Genomic DNA, 22,331 nt, shown 5'->3' on the forward strand with positions numbered 1-22,331 from the left:
TGCGTGTCCCAGTGAGATACTCTAGCTGATGCCGCAATGACCATGACCCTCTAGGTCCTACAACACGCCAAATTTGATGGAAGACCTGAAGGTTTTGTACCGCACAGCTGGTCAGCAAGGAAGAGGAATCACCTTCATTTTCACGGACAATGAGATTAAGGAGGAGTCCTTCTTGGAATATTTGAATAATGTCCTGTCCTCGGGTGAGGTAGGAGTGCACTTGGTCCTGCGCTTGTCTTTAGACTCTCATTCTTTATCTACTATTATCTTTTATGTAGCTGCACAATGGGTTTCAGTTCAACATAGCATGTATGAGAACAGCACATCTTGATTAGTGTCACGCCTTCTGCCATTCTTCTCCCCTCTGACCTGGCCTCGCCCCTGCCAGTCACCTCCACTGACCAGCTTCCCTTTTCACATGCATACAATCAATATGAGGAATCTGCTCACCCGTCGGCCTCCCTCTCTCCGTTTATTATTCTTATTATTGTTTTGATTAAGTCAAGAATGCCTTTGGCGATTGGATTTTTTTTTCACAAGAGTGCACAGGGCTTTTATTTTTATTATAAAAACACATACAAGAGTTAAGCAATGAAGAGTAAGACAGGTCAGAGTCCCGGCGAGTTATTGAACCCATTTTCTATAGACAAAGATGAAGATTCTCAAGTGGCACATCACCCAAGGCGAGACACAGGGTGGCATGCGGGAGCCGTGGGCCGGCCACCTGCTCCCTTAGCTCCTTCCACTCTGCTGCTGAGGGGCGTCAGAGACACGGGGAGCTTGGGGAGCGTGGGGACAGGGCGGGGAGGGTGGGGACAGGGCGTGAGCCACCCTGGCCTTTTCATAGTCATTCACTTGAGCTCATCAAATCAAGTCCAAAGCAGCCCAGGAACCAAGTCATGCTTTTCTCCTGCTCCACTCATTATAAAAACGACACTCAGTTTAAAAGGCCACTCCTGGGACACTTTCTGCAGCAGAAAGAGGGCTCACTGCCAGGTGTTCAGTTTGACCCCAACGCGGTGATACCACTGACCCATCACAAGACACAGCAGCAGGGCTGAAAGGCCTGGTGGAGAGCAGGCGCGGCTTGCTGGTCCCTCTGCCAGGCAGCCCTGCACACAGACCGCGGCCCCACGCGGGCCTGCGCCCCCCTCCCCAGACCGCGGCCCCATGCGGGACTGCGCCCCTCCCCAGATCATTGACCCATGCGGGCCTGCGCCCCCCTCCCCAGACCGCTGCCCCAAGCGGGACTGCGCCCCCCTCAGACCGCGGCCCCACGCGGGACTGCGCCCCTCCCTCCCCAGACCGCTGCCCCACGCGGGACTGCGCCCCTCCCCAGACCGCGGCCCAAGCGGGACTGCGCCCCTCCCCAGATCATTGACCCATGCGGGCCTGCGCCTCCCTCCCCAGACCGTGGCCCAACGAGGGACTGCGCCCCTCCTCCAGACCACGTCCCCACGCGGGACTGCGCCCCTCCCCAGATCACTGCCCCACGCGGGACTGCGCCCCCCTCCCTCGGCCCACGCGGAAGAATGTAAAGGAATGAAAGTTCACCTGCAAATGTAAGCATTTGAGCACGGATGCCTCAGGGAATTCTCCAGGTGAGGAAGGGAAAGGCGTAGAGTGAGAAGGGAGCGGGTTAGGCTTGGGGGGCCGCTCCCCTCCTCGGGGGGCCAGGCCCCCATCCATGACCAGATCGTCTGCGCATCTCCAAGTGTGGCTCGTCTGGTCTGAACGCGTCCGCTCAGGTCTCACAGGAGAATTTAGGTATACACCTGGGGAAGGGCATTGCACCTCTGGAGCTGTAGGTCTTAGTTGCTTTTATACGTGCGGATTCCTGTATTTCTTTCCAAGGTCTCCAACCTTTTCGCCCGTGATGAAATGGATGAAATCCACAGTGATCTGACCCCAGTCATGAAGAAGGAGTATCCCAGGCGCCCTCCCACCAATGAAAATCTGTATGAGTTCTTCATGAGCCGCGTGCGACAGAACCTTCACCTGGTCCTCTGCTTTTCACCAGTGGGGGAGAAATTTAGAAATCGCGCCTTGAAGTTCCCTGCTCTTATTTCAGGATGCACGATCGACTGGTTCAGCCGGTGGCCGAAGGATGCCTTAGTGGCTGGTTAGTGTGGTGGAAATGTCTGTGTTGGGGTTTCTGGTCCACTGTGTTGATTTATTCATTCACATTCTGTGCTGCTGGCTGTCTCCACACAGCTCCCTTCATCTACTGTTCAAAGAATTTATTATTTTTTTCCCCTACAAGATGTTGCTCTTTTTAACTTGGCAGCTAATTTTCCCCAGAGTGTGACTGTCAGAGAGTGACATCTTCACCTTGTACCCCCGAGTTAATGTTGAGTGATTTTAATATTTCAATGATATTTGAAGACTTTGCCTCAATTGCATCCTCAGGCAATTTCTGGGTGCCACCGAAGGCCTTGAGGTGTTAATCTCACTGTTCTTTTAAAGTGTGCTTTTTGACCCCAGCACAGTTAAAACCAGGTGTTCCTTGGGCACTCCTGTCTGGCTGCTGCAAAACTTAAATCAAGAAGAATGTTATCCCGAAATCTTCTGAGGGCTTCTATCCTTGGCAAAAGGTGTGGCTGGACCACAGGGCTCTCTGGCAGGAGCCTTGCTCCCTCTTCTGTGGAATGTTCCATCTCAGGAAAGCTTCATGTTTTGTTAACTCTGTACATGAAGTTGGAACATTTAAGTAATACAAGAACTATCAGAGATCATAGAGTGGGCTCACTGTGGATATTTTTCTTTTTCATCTATGGCTATTTAAAAGGCTGTAAGCCGTCAAATTTCAACCCCGAATGACTGCTTCTGCGTGGTTGGGGTGCCTGATTCGGTAGTTTTCATAACCTTTGTTGATGGCTATGTTTTAAACCAAAGAGACTTTCTTTCCAGTAGGGCCTTATAGTATTTCCTCATAGATACAACAGGAAAGGTAGGAGGGAGGAGGGAAGAGATATAGATCCTCATCTTCTCATTTCCTTCACTGTGGCCATATCCACTTCTCTCAAGCTCTGTGGTACCCTGTGTGAAGATGGTGGAATCTCTTGTCTACTGCCCTTGGGTAGAGAGAACCTGGAGAGGGATTTGTCAGAGGTGGAAAGAAATCAGTACCGGGGTAGGATCAATACATACTTAGGATCTAGGTCTGTCTATCTATCCATCCATTTATTTATCTACCTATCAGTTTACTGTCTGTCTAGATATCTATTACCTATTAATCAAATATATATATATATATATATATATATACTAATGATTACTATGTAGCTCTTGACTCTTATTTAAACTTATTTCTGGAGAAGAACACATGTTGGCATGGTACTATTTACAGTAATGTTTTCCCAACATTACATTTCCCAGCAGTATCAGGTGATAAATACCACAATATACTTTGATTAAGACTTTTTACCTTGACACAGAGCTCTTCACATTTAATTTTTATTTCACATATCCCTTCTAGTGTGAGATAAATTATCGATCCTTCGCTTTGTTAATTTCTCAGAATCCTGACCTTATCTTTTAAATCTCATTTCACTGACCCAATCCAAGGTTTTGTGAGTCATGGACAATTTCTCTTCTGTATTCTCAATTCTAAAGGAGTGGCTTGATTTTCATGCACGGATGAAAACGTGTTTCTTACACTTGGCATTTATGGAGTCACCATACTGGAGGGGAAGGGAACTTGTTTCTCATCTCTAGATTCTTTCCCAACGAGAGTGTATGTACATTTTTTTGCCTGGTACAGCCCATTAACTCTTATTTGGAATTTGGTCTATTGGCTGACTCAGAATCTATGTATTTGTTTGCCTATGTGATCCTTCCTCATGGCTGTCTCACAGATTCCTTAAATTCAAACTATCTGAAACGGAACTGGTTCTGTCTCCAGAGTGCCACTATTACCCATCTGGATAGACAGCCTTTTTTCCTTTCTTTAAACATTTATTCTTCCTTCAAGTCATGTATAATCTGCCTTCAAGTCATGTCAATTCCATTTCCTAAATATTGGCAGAATCACTTTTTTTTGTCTGTTCACTTTCTTTTTACAGACATCCTGTACCAAGCCATTATTGTTGTGCTCTGAGCAAACCCATTAGCTTTCTAGTGAGCTCTCTTCCTTTTTCACTTGCCTTTCAGCCATTAGCCTTGCTAACAGAATAATGGTAAAGACACAAACTCAATCACATTATTTTCTGATTAGATCTATTCAGGTCATTATATTGTTCCCTAGTTGTAACACACATACACATGCACATACATACATGTATATACACATGCACACACATGTATGAGATATATAAAAATGCTTATGATAATTTAAAACATTTTGTAGTTTTAATTACAGTAGGTACTGTATGGGGTTGAGATCTAGTTTCATATTTCTCTTTCACTCTGTGGCACCCATGACAGTGCTGGATATATAGTAGGCATAACATGTGTATACACATGTATATGGCAATTGATTTGTTCTTATATCATGGCTTACTCTTAGGGGTTTCAGTTCAACCTGTGTGAGGAGGGGACAAAGCATGTTGACCAGTGTCACGCCTTCCATCATTCTTCCTTCCATCTCTTCCAACCTGACCCATCTCCTCATTTTACTTAGTTTTATTTTCACACATGTGCACTGAATACTTTCACTGTATTCACCCACCATTACTTTCTCCATTTTTCTGTCCTACCTTCTGTAAGTCCCACCCCCTCAGGTCAAACATGTTGCAGCTTCCTGGCCTTCACTGTGTTAAACTGTTAATTGTTATGAAGGGTTGCTCCACCGGAGTCTTATTACAGGACTCAGAACTGCTCCACTCGTAGGCATTACAGGGAAGGTAAAAGCCTCCAGCAGAAGAGTTTGTCACAAATATTTCTAAACGACCCTGTAATCAGAACTGACCACAAATGGGCGCCTGCTGCACTCAGGACCAAGACTGATGTGGGCATTAAAACAATTTAGTGATAAAAAAATTCATGATGAAACACTTGTGTGTGCCAAATGCAGTTTCAGATTAGAGGGAATAAGGGACTAGCAAGGTCTGCCTAAAAAAATAATAAACAGAATTGTTCAACAGGACTGCCAGGTGCACACTGAGGTCCGAGTTATTTGTATCACATTTGTCCTTATGTAAATCATAAAACAGACTGGCTGCTGCCCAGAATTTGCAGCTGTGTAGAGGAGATTTCTCGGCAGAAGCACCAGGAAACAGTAATGGCGAGAGGCGTAAAAATCTTCCATAATTTTATATGTGAAAGAAAAAATAAAATTGTTGATGTCTTAGGCCTGGGGCCAAAAGTACTTACCTAGATCTACCTAAATGGGACTACAAATATAAAATGTAGTTCCAGGAATGTCTTAAGTCTTTAAGAAATACTTACATAACCTTGAAAATGTCAAATCCTGCCCCAGTTTTACATTCTGTTGTCTTTTATCTTTTAGTGTCCGAACACTTCCTTTCTTCCTATGATATTGACTGCAGCTTGGAAACGAAGAGGGAGGTGGTACAGTGTATGGGCTCCTTCCAGGACGGGGTGGCTGAGAAGTGTGTCGATTACTTCCAGAGATTCCGACGTTCTACCCATGTGACGCCCAAGTCATACCTCTCCTTTATTCAAGGCTATAAGTTGATATATGGAGAAAAGCACATGGAAGTGCAAACTCTGGCAAATAGGTAAATGTAGAGTTCAAAGTTACTTTAAAGCAGTCAGCCTAAACTGCCCATCAAGGGCATTTTTCCATGACCAGGGACATAGTTGTTGGTCATAAATGGTGTAGGCTTGGGGACATAATTGACATCTAAAAGCATCCAGGAATGTTGTTAAGGAACCTCAGTGGACAGGAAGGATACCCCTCCCCTGACTCCAGTAAAGAATTGCCCAGTCCCCAATTTCAATAGTGCTTACTGTAAGAAACCTTCTTTCAACATATGCATGTGCATTGTATGTACAACTCCAGCTGCTCAGAAGGTGAAGATCAGGAAGATCATGATTTCAGACCAGCTTAGGCAGACAATGAAATCCCTATCTCACCCAAGATCTGGACTTGGTGGTGTATGTGCTTGTAATCCTAGCTATACTGGAGGTATAGGTAGGAGGACCAAATTCTGAGGCTAGTTCTAGACAAAATGGGAGACCCTAAGAAAAAACAAAAGCAACAGCAAAAGAGATGTGGCTGAAGTGGGAGATTTCCTGCCAAGCAATTGTGGAGTTCTGAGTTCAAATTCAGGAGCGGAAAGACAGAGAAAGATGGACAGAGACAGATAGACAGAGATATGATCTTCTCTTAGGTAGTTAGTAGACTATACCACTTTTGGTGATTAGCCCTAGAAATAATTAACAAGGAAAAGAATTGAGAGCTCATATATTGCCTCCTTCCTCCTCTCATCCTACCCCTCTGAGTGACCAGGTTAGAATTAGCCTGGTGACTTTTATGTCTCCTGCAGAATGAATATTTTGCCTCCCCAAATCACTGTCTGCTCTGTGAGTCTTTTTCAACATTCAGATTTTTCTGCTTGAATAGCCAGCATCAGCTAGGGCTGCCATGTCAAGGATATCTGAGTGAACGATTGGACTAACTGTATCTGGAACCTCCCATCCCTTAAACTCACAATACCAGGTTCACACAGGGACCGACTTCCCTTTTGGAACTGTTCTGATATTTGTTTCTTTCTTCCTAGTATTTCTTCTTTTCACTTTATAGGACACTTTTAAAAATAGAAGCTTAAAAAACAGAAAAAATACTCAGAAGTTTTACATTTTTTAGTGGTTTTTAAATTTTTTTTATTGTCAGGATAATGTATAGAAGGGTTACAGTTACATTTGCCAGATAGTAGATGCATTACTTCTCACATATTGATTCCCTTTCTCATGCTTCTGTCCCCATTACCCTTTCCCCACCCACTCCCAATCATCTTGTTTCCCCTCCTTTCCTTTCCTATTTCAAATAAACAAATAAACATATATTCAATATACCAGGTAACAAAGTCAGATACTGTAACAATATGAGATTAACCAAAGGGCAACAAAAGAGAAGAGAAATAACATAGTACATTAGAAACTTCAATCACATCACACAAGATAAAGATAAATCCACTAGCACAACGATGCTCATTGCCGCACTATTTACCATAGCAAAGATATGGAACCAACCTAGATGCCCATCAGTAGATGATTGGATCAACAAGATGTGGTATTTATACACAATGGAATTCTATGCTGCCATCAGAAAGAACAACATTGCCCCATTTGTAAGGAAATGGAAAGACTTGGAAAAAAGCATATTAAGTGGGCCGGGAGTTTGGCCTAGTGGTAGAGTGCTTGCCTAGCATGCACAAAGACCTGGTTCGATTCCTCGGTACCACATGCATAGAAAAAAGTTGAAAGTGGTGTTGAGGCTCAAGTGGAAGAACTCTAGCCTTGAGAAAGTCTAAGGACAGTGCTCAGGCCCTGAGCTCAAGCCCAGGACTGGCAAAAAAAATTAAAAAAAATCATATTAAGTGAAGTAAGCCAGACTCAAAGGAACATAGGCTCAATGGTTTCCCTCATTTGTCATAATTAGTACACATCTAGGACTTTCCTAGCAGAGGATTACAATAGCTTAAAGCCTAGGTACATAAGGTCATATAGGACGAAACTAAGTGAAAGGATTTCTAGAATATGGAAACAAGAAGTTTTATTTTTGTTTCTTTAGTGATAGGGCTGCAAGCATTTGAAGTAGGTTGACTTTAGGCTTAAAGTCATGAACCTATTGTCTGCATGATACGGATTCAGATCTGCTGTTGTTCCTCCTGTCATGAGCACATTTCATTGAGCTTGCTCTTCCTACATACATTTTTTATGAGAAATGAGGATGTTGCCTGCCTTGGATTAAAAGCTGGGCTTTTCTGAAGAGCCCTTGTGGGTTTTATTATTTGCATACTTATTCATTACTCGAACTTAATTAGTCCTATGTTCAGGTGGAAACATGCTCACATTCTGCACACATTGACATTTGCTTGGCTTTGCTACTCTAGAATGAATACTGGGTTGGAAAAACTGAAAGAAGCTTCAGACTCTGTTGCAGCCCTGAGCAAAGAACTGGAAGTTAAAGAAAAGGAGCTGCAAGTGGCCAATGACAAGGCCGACACGGTGCGTGGACATTTTCACAGCGGCCTCATTGCCTTAGACTTCCCATTTCACAAATGTTACTAATGCATGTACTTTGTAACCATGGAATTACAGATTTGTTTCCCCAATGGAATAAAAGACTATACATTTTATGCTGAAAAATTGGGATGCTGGACAATATTGGCAGTGATCTGTCCCGTGTGGGGAAGTGGCAACATTTAATTTGATATTATTTCCGTTCTATATTGAATTAGGTCTTAAAAGAAGTCACAATGAAAGCCCAGGCTGCTGAAAAGGTTAAGGCTGAAGTCCAGAAGGTGAAAGACAAGGCCCAGGCTATTGTGGACAGTATCTCCAAAGATAAAGCCATTGCTGAGGAGAAACTGGAAGCAGCAAAGCCAGCGTTAGAGGAAGCAGAGGCAGCATTGCAGGTAAATCTATGGAAAGGAGCAAAGACCACCTTTGACTCCCTGGAGAAGATCTTAAGGCAAAAAATGATCATAATAGCAAGGAAATAGTCTGTGGGTCAGACCCAAACTCTCATCAATGGAATAATGCCAAGTACGATTTTCTGGGCAGACTTTGTTACCTCTTTATAGATTTCTCTCATGGGAGTTAGCATCTTGTCCTCCCTACTAATGAAGTGGGCAGTGTCAGACAGTTGTGGCCAAAAGTTGCCAGTCCTGAGTGCCATCAGTAAGGGGTGTCATGTTTGATAGTCATGTGAATTTTCTTCAATAACATTTCCTCATTCATTAAGAGAACTTTAAGGCAGGTAATCTAGAAGTTACAGCAGTCTCTGAATTTGTCTGTGTTTTGTCTTGAGAATGGCTTGTCTAATGTAGTTCATGAGCCAGGCCTCCAATACATGTAGCCAACGTAATTACACAGCAATTGCAGGAATTGTGAAATTAAAAAGTTTGCCTTCTGAAAAATATAATGTGTGTAGTCAGTTGGGGCTGACCTTAAAGCTCGGCTCCAGTGTTGAAGACTCAATTTAAGATTAAGGATTGTTTTTACTTCTATCTGACTTGTCTGCCCCCTTCTGTTATTGACCCTAGCTTCAGAAATGGGTAGAGAAGGGAATTCTGCTATCCTTCTTCTCCAAACTCAAGTTATTTCACCTCAGTTGAGCATGCAACATTACTTGGGCATCATTTTGTGTTTTCTCGCTTACTACTTCCTAGGCATGCTGCTTGAAGCATTTGTAAATCTTTTGTAAATCTTTTTGATCAAAATGAAGGCTTTAGGCTTTTTGATATAAAACATATCCAATATAGAACATACTGCTTTCTGATTTGGGGGTGCTGTGGGGGAGGGCATGACTAACATGGACTAGACCCCGAGCTCAACCTGCTGCAGCCAGACCCCAGCACCACCATCACCAAATCACATGCATGCTTGTTCTTTCAAGATAGTGAAGAAAGGGCCTCCTCTTTTGTTGTGACTTTTCATATTACTCTTGCATGGAATATGTATTTCCTCATTGATTCTCCCTTCCTTCATGCACTGGCTAAATTTCTGTCCCTAATCCTGTATGTCCTCCAGGGCCTTCGGTTTCTTAGATTTGTGGATGACATAACTGTCCTCCTCTCACCTTCACTGCGGTGTTTGGTCAACATATTGAGAACAATCTTTAAGACCCTTGCTGAATCCCCAGTCCCGCAGGGCCTCTCAGGTCTTGATTAAAAGGCTGGTCTCTCCTGCTTTAAAAGAGTTGGCGTGTCTTTTACTGTGACAAAATGTTTCACTATGTCACCACGCAGTGCTGTTTACCACTAAAATATCTGAGATCACCTCCTTATTGGGGCAGGAGTGTACAGAGATATAAGGTGATAGGTTCATACCACACAACTTTGTGTTACTTTACTGAAGTGGCCAACACAATTATTTTATAAAGAGAACAGTTCTGGAGGTTCTGCTTCCCAATCACTTACCTGTTGCTTCAAGCCTTTGACAAGGAAGTTCAGCCTAGCAGAAGCAAAACCACTTACTTCATGGCCAAGAAGCAAAAGCAGAGGAAAGGCCTGGTGCCTCAAAATCCCCCTCAATTGCATCACCCCTGTGGTTTAGCCACATCCTGAAGGCCCTGCCTGCTGAGGATTCCCCCCTTCCTCAAAACACTGCCTTGGGGCGCAAACCTTTAACACATGGGACTTTGATAGACATTCAGCATCCTAACTCTAGCAGGATGTGTTAGGTATTTATTAAACAATTAAAAAAATTGGTTCTGCCTCAATCTTCATTGCTTCTTTGTGGACTTTGAACAGCTTGCAGTAGGGTCCTACAATTTTATACTAAGTTCTCTAATATGGCATCAGGCTATTTTAATTTGTACAATAGATGATGATATCAGCAAAGAATATGTCCCTTCCCCTCTTAATGATTGATCTGAAAATAAAATTTCTCTCCAGCTGTTAACTAGCTCTGACAGTGCCCTGGTATGTACGAGAGTACGTAATAGTCACATTACTTTGCCTGCAGTAAAAGGGGAATTCAATACTTACACAACAGATTTAACTTTAGATTGAGGACCCCGAGTACTCAATGGAACAGCCCAAACCTCTCTCAAAGTTCAATCTATTAAAGTGAAAGCAAAATTAAGCCTGCCCACCTCTTACTTTTTTTATAATTTTATTTCTACTTCCTCAACATATGCCAATCTACTTACATTCTTTATTTCAAGGCTTCTATCTCAAACAAAGCCTGGCATTTCAGTTCTTTTCCACAAATTCTCAGTGTCTACCTGTCTAGCTATTGCACATGTTAACATGTTGAATAAATCTTTTCACGGTATGTAGTTACATTCCCAGATCACCAAGTCCAGTATGTGTGTTCCTTCTCAGTCTTCTGAGAAAGCTCATTAGCTTTGCTGAGGTCATTGATTACCTTCTTTTGACAGGAAAGATGTAAATGCAAACAAGATGGAAGATTTGCCAGACAAAGGATGTAATCCATGCTATTTGTCCCGCAGAGAACAGTGTATTGGTTGTTATAGTTAATATTTTTCCATACTTATTTCATGAAGTATTTGAGAGAGACTATTCTCAACCTAAATGAGTCTGAGTGTTAAGTAATTTATGCTAGAAGAATAGCTGCACATAAATGGAACTTTTCTGAGAGCTTTGTGAAATTCAGATTGCCCAAGTTCTTCCCAGGGAAGAAACCTCTAATTATTCAATCTGTCAGCCCTGCGGCTGCCCTCCAGTGTCTGTCCACCATGACAAGTCTCAGTTGCTTAATAGAGAGACAGATTTTTGACCCACATTACTAATGTGTAGAAAACAAAACAAAAAAAAACCCCCACACAACCCCCTCCCCCAAACTCACTGCAAGTGTAGTACTTTGCTAGTTTCAAATCTACTTACGTACTGAGTATAATTTTTTTTTAAATTTTCAATATGTGCTTTTTATTTTAGACACAAAGTAAATTCCTACAGTTGCACTCCTTATCTGTTCAACAACATTTCTGTCCACTGACTAACTGTATAAAATGTGAATACTTTTGGACACACACTTCTTTGGGATTAAACAGGGATCTGTTCTTCCTATTTCTGCATTTAACTTAAAAAATCTGATGTGCCCTTGAATGCAGTGGTGGCATGTGGACCTAAGGGCTGGGTTTCCAGTGCTTTTTTGCCATCAGCAGTTGCACAGCCCCTCCTCTCCCTCTGCAGACCATCAAGCCTTCGGACATCGCCACGGTCCGCACGCTGGGAAGACCCCCGCATCTGATCATGAGAATCATGGACTGTGTGCTGCTGCTGTTTCAAAGGAAGGTCAATGCTGTGAAAGTTGACTTGGACAAAAGCTGCACCATACCTTCCTGGCAAGAATCCTTAAAACTAATGACCGCAGGGAACTTCTTGCAGAACTTACAGGTTGGTAGTTCACTCACGAGGAAATGAGAAGAGACTTAGCTAGCCGCAATTGCTGAGTCCTTGGGTAGAATTTGTCACTCTATGTATATATTTGAACATACATATTTTTTTCAGTTAGTTTTTTTTCCTCTAATGTTAGAGATTATAAGTGTTAAAACTTTTGTGGCAGACTTTAAATATATTGAACCTTCATTGGTGATACACAAACTTCAATAAAAATTCAAAAAGTCATTTGAGGGGGATGGGAGCCCAGTCTAATGGTAGAGTACTCACCTAGCATGCACCAAGCCCTGGGTTCAGTATCTCAGTATCACATACACAGAAAAAAATAAGCCAGAAGTGGTGCTGTGGCTCAGGTGGCAGAGCACTTGCCTTGAGCAAAAAGTGTTCAACGACAGTGTGCAGGCCCTGAGTTTAAGCCCCAGGACTGGCAAAAAAAAAAATATATATATATGTAAAAAAGTCACTTGAAGGAACCTATATATGTGTGTATGCATGCAGATGGTGCATACACATTCCAAAATAACTCCATCCTCATTACTTTAAGAGGACTGGTTCAAGGTCCCTATGGGCACAAAAATGTCCCTTAGATAAAATAATGCAACATTTTAACCTAGATGCTTTAAGTTACCCTCTTTCCTCCTATGTAATTATAATGCCACTACAATATAAACGCTGTGTATCAAGCTGCTGTACTGTATGTTTGCAAGGATAACGATAAGAAATAGGTCCATCCAAGTCCAGTGCAAATGCAAATATTTTCTTATTATTGAGCTACCACTGGCTGCATCTGTAGATGCAGAAACTAGATTTAGAGACACGCTGATACGCAGTGGACTTATGCCTCAGAGGTGATTAGTTGTCCCACACCTTCTCCATTTTCATCCTGTAGCTATTCTGGCGGGTTTATAGTAATGTTTTATTAAATTTCTATTTCCCTTGGAATAGTGATCCTGGAAATCTTTTTTAGGCTTATGAGCCTTTTGGGAATTCTTCTGTTCAGAAATCTTTTGTCTTAACATTTGAATTCTTTTGTATACTATCACAGTTACCTTCTGTTACTTCCTGGCTTAGCTTTTCACTTTATTTATATAATCTTTTGACAAGCACAGGTTGTTAATTTTTTTATGCCAAGACTGGGACTCATATTCAGCATCTGATGGCTTTGCTCCACTGACTTTCACTTTGTCACCTGAGCCACACCTCCAACCCCTAAAGATCGTAATTTAATTATCAGTATTTTTGTTAGTCATGTTTTACTGCTTTCTGCTTACCGCTGAGAAACAGTAATTCTCCTCCATTTTTTCCCTAGACATTTTATTGTTTTGTTTTTCACAGAGATACCCAAACCATTTCCATTTTAAACTGTAATTTTAGTACAGTCTTGACATTAGTCTTCAATTCATCATGTTTGTGAGCTTATTATGTCTATAGTATCTTGTGAGACAATTTCTTGCTGCTGCTGCTGCTGCTACAACAATATGTAGCTTAGGAAACTTTTAACAGAATCCTGAATAGATGGCTCTGATTCCTGCCTTCTGCATCTGGTGGTAGCTTACAGCTCTTGCAAACTTTTTTTGTTGTTTTTCATTTCCTTACCTCATCCTCTTCTACTATGCTATGCATTTTTTCCATTACTTGTCAAGTCTTCTAAAAGAAACGTGTCAAGCAAGGTTTGAGTGAATGTGCATTCTTACTCTATGTTATGTGGTGGGTTATTTCACTAAATTATTTAGGTGCTTACTTGGTATCAACTTAAAAAATGTATAACCATCTCCAATAAGATGAGAAAACACCACACTCTTTAAAGGTCCAGCTTTATTGTCAGGCCAGTTTTTTCTTTGTGATATAGCAGGATATTCTCAGTCCATTTCTGTTGCTGTTTTAAAATTGTATCCCTCCAGAAGATAATAATTCTTTCATATTCCTGATAGCTTTATGATTAAAAATTAATTCACCATCCTCAAGGTCTAATGTCCAAGTTATTATCTTCACATTTCATGGGAGTTTAATAGAACTTCTGTCTGAATGTATTAAGCATTTAGTGTCTGATAAATGCTAAATCTATATGTCCTTAGGCTGAATGTATCTCTGTGTGTTTGTTTTTCCTTGTTGATATTATGGGCTTGTGATTCACCTACTTAGGATTAATGACAAGAAATTTTTATTGGTTTAGAAATTCTAATAACCCCATTAGTGCTAACCACCTAACTAATTTGCTGTTTCCCTGGATCCCAGGATACTTATTTAGGGCTGGCATCTCCCGCCTACAGTAAACAGAGCCCTAACAGACTTCTTTTGCAATCCTGCCTTGCTGCTTTCTCACCTTGACAGTTTTTGCCTGATATCTTGTGATGGTAATAGTAGGTCATGCTGTGCACTCCATTTTTGGCTAGCCAATAGTTTTACTTGCATTCAGAGCATCATATATGAATTTTTCTTTAGGAAAAGAAGTATTTTGATTGATTTTACTCTTTTCCTCTATAGCAATTCCCTAAAGACATGATCAATGAAGAGGTGATAGAGTTATTGAGTCCTTACTTTGAGATGGCAGACTACAACATTGAAACTGCTAAACGTGTGTGTGGAAATGTAGCTGGACTTTGTTCCTGGACCAAAGCTATGGCATCCTTCTTTTCTATAAACAAAGAAGTGTTGCCTCTGAAGGTAAGCCTCCGAAATGGGACTTGTGTGAACCATGCCTGGCTGGGAGGCTCCAGGTCAACTGAACTTATCTTTGCCCACCTTCTCAAGAGTCTTCATCCTCTAGGTTACTGGCTTAGATCCTCAGGGAAAGACAGAGCATGAGGCTGTAATCCTATTCCAACCACGGTTATGTGAACCCTCATGGATGGACTGATTCTCTTTAGAGCACTATGTCCGTTGTGGATTGCCAGTTATTTCTCATATACAATGTGAACTCTAGCAACCACAAGTTATGGACAAGAAAAAAAATCTTCAGTCATATTAAGTGAAGTAAGCCAGACCCAAAGGAACATAGGCTCAATGCTTTCCCTCATTTGTAATAATTAGTACATACCAAAGACTCTCCGAGCAGAGGATTACAATAGGCAAAACTGAGATACATAAGGCCATATAGGATGAGGCTAAATGAAAGGACCTCCAGGACATGGAAACAAGAACTTTATCTTGTGTGACTTTTGTTCTTAATGTACTGTTATTTCTCTTCTTTTTTGTTGGCCTTTGGTTAATCTCATATTGTTTCTATCTCTTACTTTGTTACCTGGCATATTTTTCATATAATTTTTATTGTAATTAATAGAAGGATTACATTATATTCACCAGATAGAAGGTGTATTACTTCACAAAAATTGATACCCTTTCTCATGTCTTGGTCCCCATTTGCCTCCCCCCCACACTGGCACCTCATCTTGTTTTCCCCCCTTCCCTATCCAATTTCAAATAACCAAATACAAATATATCCGATGTATCAGGTAATAAAGTGAGATACTGTAACAATATGAGATAACCAAGGGACAGCAAAAGAGGATGAGAGATAACATAGTATATTAAGGACACCAATTACTCATTATATGGCTTTTGTTTCTATGTCTTGGAGGTCCTTTCATTTAGCATCATACTGTATGGCCTTATATATCTAGGTTTTGCTCTATTATAAATCTCCACTAGGAGAGCCCAAGGTTTCTACTGATTATGACAAATGAGGGAAACCATTGAGCCTATGTTCCTTTGAGTCTGGCTTACTTCACTTAATATGATTTTTTCTAAGTCTTTCCATTTCCTTACAAAGTGGGGCAATGTTGTTTTTGCTGACGGCAGCATAGAATTCCATTGTGTATAAATACCACATCTTGTTGAGCCACTCATCAAATGAGGGGCATCTTGGTTGGTTCCATATCTTTGCTATGGTGAATAGTGTTGCAACGAACATTGTTGTGCTAGTGGATTTAGCATGTCCTTGTTTCTGGATGATTGGGTAAATGCCAAGTAGTGGAATTGCTGGGTCATAGGGAAGCTCTATGTTTAGTCTTTTGAGGAACTGCCATACTGCTTTCCACCAGCAGTGTAGTAGTGATCCCTCTGGGCCACATCCCCTCCAGCATCTGTTGTTATTAGATTTCATGATCATGGTCATTCTAACTGGAGTGAGGTGGAATCTTAGAGTTTTGATTTGCATTTTTTTTATGTCCAGAGATATCGAGCATTTCTTCATGTGTCTATAGGCCATTGTTATTTCTTCTTCAGAGAAGACTCTCTTTTTTTTTAAAGGGTTAAATAATAGATGATTTTTAAAAATATACTACATTAACTGATGCAGAAATAGTCTTGCATCCAGAGATAAATTCACCATCGTCCCAACATATGACTTATAATATGCTTTTGAATTTGGCTTAGTTAGCATTATATTGAAGAATTTTGTAGTTACACATCTTGAAGATACTGGCCTATACTCTTATTCTTTTTTTAAAATTTTTTTAAATTTTTTTTTATTGTAATTAGTAAAAGGGTTACATGATATTTGCCAGATAGAAGGTGCATTAATTCACATACATTGATACCCTTTCACATGTCTTGGTACCCATTTCCCTACCCCCCCCACACCACCCACCCGTCTTGGTTTTCCCCCCTTCCCTATCAAATTTCAAATATCCAAATACAAATAAATTCAATATATCAGATAACAAAGTGAGATACTATACCAATATGAGATAACCAAGGGACAGCAAAGGAGATGAGAGACAACATAGTACATTAAGGACAACAATCATTCATTATATGGCTTTTGTTTCAATATCCTGGAGATCCTTTCAATGAGCTTCACATTATATGGCCTTATGTATCAAGATTTTGCTCTATTGCAAATCTCTGCTAGTAGAGCCCAAGGTTTCTACTGATTATGACGAATGAGGGAAACCATTGAGCCTAAGTTCCTTTGAGTCTGGCTTACTTCACTTAATATGATTTTTTCTAAGTCTTTCCATTTCCTAACAAATGGGGCGATGTCATTCTTTCTGACAGCAGCATAGAATTCCATTGTGTACAAATACCACAACTTGTTGATCCACTCATCAACTGAGGGACATCTAGGTTGGTTCCATATCTTTGCTTTGGTGAATAGTGCTGCAATGAACATTGTTGTGCTAGTGGGTTTAGTATGTCCTTGTTTCTGGATGGTTGGGTAAATGCCAAGTAGTGGAATTGCTGGGTCATAGGGGAGTTCTATGTTTAGCCTTTTGAGGCACTGCCACACTGCTTTCCATAGTGGTTGAACGAGTTTGCACTCCCACCAACAGTGTAGTAGTGATCCCTCTGGGCCACATCCCCTCCAGCATCTGTTGTCATTCATTTTCCTGATCCTGGCCATTCTAACTGGAGTGAGGTGGAATCTTAGAGTTGTTTTGATTTGCATTTCTTTTATGACCAGAGATGTTGAGCATTTCTTCATGTGTCTATAGGCCATTTTTGTTTCTTCTTCAGAGAAGACTCTCTTTAAGTCTTTGGCCCATTTTTTAATGGGATGGTTGTTACTTTGGAGGTTAGTTTTGGAGTGATTCAATGTTTTGAGTTGTTGATATATTTTAGATATGAGGCCTTTGTCCGTTGTTTGGTTGGTGAAGATCTTCTCCCACTCTGTAGGCTTCCTGATTAGTTTACTAGCTATGTCCTTTGCCATACAAAAGCTCTGAAGTTTAATGCAGTCCCACTTATCTAGCCTTTCTCTGATTTGTTGTGATTCTTGGTCCTTATTAAGAAAGTTTCGACCTGGGCCAAGGAGGCCTAGTGTATCTCCTATTCCTTCCTGTAAAGTTTTCAGTGTGTCAGCTTTTACCTCGAGGTCTTTGATCCATTTGGAGTTAATTCTAGTGCAAGGTGACAAAGAAGGATCCAGCTTTAGTTTTCTGCAGGTGCTTAACCAGTTCTGCCAGCACAACTTGTTGAAGAGGCTGTCTTTCTTCCATTCTATTTTTTTGCAGAGCCATAAGTATTAAATAGATAACAATATCTGTTTTGTACTAAATTTTTGTTATATGTTATCAACTATACTGTTTGTTTTTTTACATAGTATGTCCTTTAGTTCTTACAAAAAATCTGAGAAGGAAGTTTTTCAGTATTTTAGTGAGTACTTATTATTTAAGCAAGCTGAACAGTATTTAAGCAATTCACATTGTTTAAGCAAGTTGCAAAAAATTCTAGAGCTTCTATATTGGGCATCTGTGTTTGAATAATTATGGTTTGTTTCATTTAAAATAAATGTATTGCTTTTTGCCCCCAAATAAAGCAGTAGAAAACACTGGCAATCCTAAGGCTGTGATAACTGAGTGGGTTAGTTTAATAAGATTTTACACACACTATCTTTGTTAGTTTTCCATGGCTATATCACAATATCTAAGAAAGACCAGTTCCCATTTCCAGTAGTTCTATGGTTTTGTTTTCATTACTGAAGTGTATACCCAGGGCTTCTCCATGCTAGGCAAGTACTGTCCTACTGAGTTAGCTTCAGGCTATCAGCGTACCATTTTAGACTCTATTGTATGTTTATTGGTATTTAATGATATTGCAGATGGGCAGTAGTTTAGTACAACTGTCAAACTGAATCGCTGTCATGCAGTGCCCCATAAGGTCTTAGGTGTTTGCCCTTGGCACTTGTGTGGTTCACCCAGAGGTATGGCTCTGTCTAGTATCTTGAGAGTTGTGTACCATATCTGGCACTTTACAGAGAAAAGTTTGCTGACAAGTATATTCTGGCTATGAACATTTATCTCAAGTCACATTAAGATTTTGTCTTAATGGCTTGTGAAGATCCTAGGCATAAAATGAAGGAATAGGGAGAGCATGTGTGTGTTTTGTGGCCCTCAACTTGAGACTGCAGAATGTCTGGCTTTTCCTGATCTGCTGTTTGTTGTCTCATGCAGGCCAACTTGGTGGTGCAGGAGAACCGTCATGTCCTGGCCATGCAGGACCTGCAGAAGGCACAGGCGGAGCTGGATGACAAGCAAGCAGAGCTGGATGTGGTGCAGGCAGAGTATGAACAGGCCATGACTGAAAAGCAGGTAACATCCTGGCGGGGAAGCCTGCATCCCTTCTCTACTTCCTCTCTTCAAGGGCTTGACAGGCACAGGCATTCATTGAACTGATAACAGAATATATCTACATACCCTTGGTCCCTTACTGATTCTGAGAGTTTGTTTCTCACAGACACCAGAAGCCTTTAGGGAGCTGTCAGGGTGGTTCATCCAGAGGCCACTGAGTTTTAGAACTTCACTGTCCTGTTTCCTGATTCATGCTGTTGGTGGTAATGGCTGTCTCTTGGGTAAATTTTGTTATGTGCTTCAAATCATGTCTCACCTCTTTATTTCAGTTTACTTTTGAAATAGTCTTGGAAGATAGATAGGGTGGGAGCTTTTAATTTACAGAAAGGGGCTAAGGTCTACAGAGGCTGTCAGAGGCTTCAGTACTCTTAGCTTGATGAATAGAACTAACCACATGGCTATATCCCAGTGACAGTGACTATTGACAGCCTTCTTCTATCTATGTATATTCTGGAGATTTTGCAGGTTTTAGAGTCAAGGGTTATATGTTACCTGCCTACTAGCTCTTTATTTTAGTTATACCAATCCAGATCTATTGAGACTTTTTCCTTCTGGTGGTCAAGGCAGATTTAATGCAGAACTAGCATAGCTAAAACTTCAGAGTCCCTTACTTACATAGGTGCCAAGAGTGCTGCTGGGTTCCTTTACAAGGTGGGGGAGCCAGGTGAAGATCAAAGGTCAAAAGTTTCGCTTTCTTTCCCTCCCTCCCTCCCTCCCTCCCTCCCTCCCTCCCTCCCTCCCTCCTTCCTTCCTTCCTTCCTTCCTTCCTTCCTTCCTTCCTTCCTTCCTTCCTTCGTATTTTGATTTTTTTTGTCAGTCATGGGGCTTAAACTCTGGGCCTGGGTGCTGTCCCTGAGCTTTTCAGCTCAAGCATACGACCCTACCCTTTGAACCACAGCACCACTTCCCATTTTCTGGTGGTTAATTGGAGCTAAGAGTCTCATGGACTTTAGTACCAGGGCTGGCTTTGAACCATGATCCTCAGATCTCTGCCTCCTGAGTAGCTAGGATTACAGGTGTGAGCCACCTCACCTGGCTTCAACAGCATTTCTTTTAAGGTTGGCAAGATCACAGATGAAGGACACCAATTTTCCAAGTCACCATGAAAATTTTCTCCTATTCAAAATATACATTCCCATTTGTCTTTTATATTTATAGAAAGTTTCTAATGACTTTTTTTAAGTGATCCCTTTCCCCAATAAGATAAGTTCGTAGCACTGTAACATCTGCATTTGCTCTTGATAAACCCTGTATTTGATAAATAGGAGCCAGATTTACTCTTTCCCTAAATAGTCTATGAAAATTGCCTCTGTCCGATCTCAGTCTTTGCATGGCTAGCTTGAGATTCCTGCTGGTAATGCTTCAGCTTCAGTGCATGTATAATGCGTGCCATGTTCTCTTAAAGGACAGAGCGGGAGGGACTGGGAGGGAGGCAAGGAACAGTAGACACTGTGTGAGAGGAAATGTCCTCATTACCTGACTCATGCATTTCATAAGCCTTCTGTAATAACAGTATGGTAAAACTGATTTAGAAAGGCAAGTCTCCTGAAAAGCAAAGCAAGAGATTTAAAAAGCCTTTGGGGAAATAACAGCACCTGTATAGGTTTGTATATTTATGCCTTGTAGAATCCCCTTATATGACCAACCAATTAGCATTGCAAATTGAAAGACACTACTCAAAAACCGTGAAAAGGAGCACTCATTTCTGGTATTTGGATACTCATTTGTATCAGGAAGGACTACTGCACATAGTAAAAAAGTACTGCTATACTTACTTATTCCTTTGTTTGCACATTAGCATTTTGTATTAGCACTAAGTTACTCAATGAATGCTTTTGATTTTGACTGCCTGAACTTGATCAAATCATAGCAACACTACTGTAAGAAACACAAGTTTGACTTAAACCTTGTGTTTTAATAATGGCAAATTTCTAATAAAATAATCTGGCATGAGCCTTCTGTCAACAATGTGTGAAGCTTTAGTCACTTGTGCTGTTCTTCTCTCTCCCCAAGGGCTTACAGGTCATTTAGAAGGGGTGCAGGGCCTACTTCACTGTGGCCCAGGCCTGTACAGCCTGAGGGAGGAGAATGTGGCCGTGAATGTTTATAAGGTCATAGGCCCCGTGCTTAGGGTCTAGCTTCTGTTGGCCTCCTGAACACTGAGTCACCTCACTGCAGTTAAGAGAGGATAGACCTAGGGGCTGGGACCCCATGAACTATTCACTTCAACAACACCTCACTAGAACTCTGGGGAGTCCTTGTTCTTCCTGTGCCTTCAGAGCCCTCACTTCTTCTCCTTCCCCATATCACAAAACCCCAGAGAAACCTGGGCTTCAAGAAAACAAAAGCCAGGAAAGGATGATGGATGGAAGAATAGCAAGTCAAATGGAAAGTGTCCATTTAGTGAAAATAAATGATTTGAATACTGATGTGGAATCAAGCATGACACTGTGGGCATCTTTCCTCTGGAAGGAGAAGCAGATTCATGTGGGTGGTGGGGAAGTGGGATGTGCCTCTCGGTTGGGCATTTAGTTTTCTGCACTGACTGTAGGGGAAAGAACAGCAAGGGAACTAGGACAAACTGCATCCAAAAGCTCATTTTCAAAAACATGTTATTGTATTATTGCAGAAACAGTCTGTTCATTAGAGAAAAAGTATTTAGGTAACCCTGAAGAGGAATCCTAATAATATTTTATTCTTTATTATCTGAGAGCTGAACATATATCCTTATTTCTATATATTTTAAGCCTGTTTACAAATACAACAGTCATATTCACTGTGTACCTTTTTTTGGTGCTGGTCTTGGATACCATCTCTGAGCATTTTGCTCAAGGTTAGCATTGTACCACTTGAGCCACAGCTCTACTTCCAGCCTTTTGTTATAAAGTTAATTGCAGGTAAGAGTCTCACAAACTTTCCCAGGCTGACTTCAAACTGTGGTCCTTGGATCTTAGCCTCTTAGTAGCTAGGATTACAGGCATGAGTCACTAGCACCCAGCTGCATACTATAATGTAAGTATATTATAATGTGAGTTTTTAACTCAGAAAAATACCATGATCTGCTTTATTACTGAATACATGTGATGATGATCCATCTGGTGAAGTTGCCAAACTGCTATTACCGAATCAGTATGTTCTGAGAGGAGGGCCCCAAAATGGAAGAGGCCTGGTCCTTGGTTACCACGTTTGTAATGTTATCAAAGAAAAGAAGAATTTTAAGACACCTTAAGGCCAAGAAGATGAAATATTGTAGTAAAGCAAA

General features: G+C 41.2%; 1 protein-coding gene across 2 annotated transcripts in view; it reads left to right on the top strand.

Annotated features, from left to right (window-relative positions):
• The window catches only part of Dnah5 (dynein axonemal heavy chain 5), a 192,320-nt gene that overhangs the window by 120,785 nt on the left and 49,204 nt on the right, over window positions 1–22,331 (top strand). For both annotated transcript variants that reach the window (XM_090332123.1, XM_090332124.1), the window contains exons 54-61: window positions 55–208; window positions 1,855–2,122; window positions 5,450–5,681; window positions 8,022–8,136; window positions 8,370–8,546; window positions 11,793–11,996; window positions 14,484–14,663; window positions 18,893–19,030. In XM_090332123.1, coding sequence (XP_090188249.1) covers window positions 55–208; window positions 1,855–2,122; window positions 5,450–5,681; window positions 8,022–8,136; window positions 8,370–8,546; window positions 11,793–11,996; window positions 14,484–14,663; window positions 18,893–19,030 — 1,468 coding nt within the window. The remainder of the gene's footprint in view (window positions 1–54; window positions 209–1,854; window positions 2,123–5,449; window positions 5,682–8,021; window positions 8,137–8,369; window positions 8,547–11,792; window positions 11,997–14,483; window positions 14,664–18,892; window positions 19,031–22,331) is intronic.

This window comes from Megascapheus bottae, chromosome 4, assembly GCF_031878675.1.
Source record: "Megascapheus bottae isolate mThoBot1 chromosome 4, mThoBot2.hap1, whole genome shotgun sequence".
NCBI lineage: Eukaryota > Metazoa > Chordata > Mammalia > Rodentia > Geomyidae > Megascapheus > Megascapheus bottae.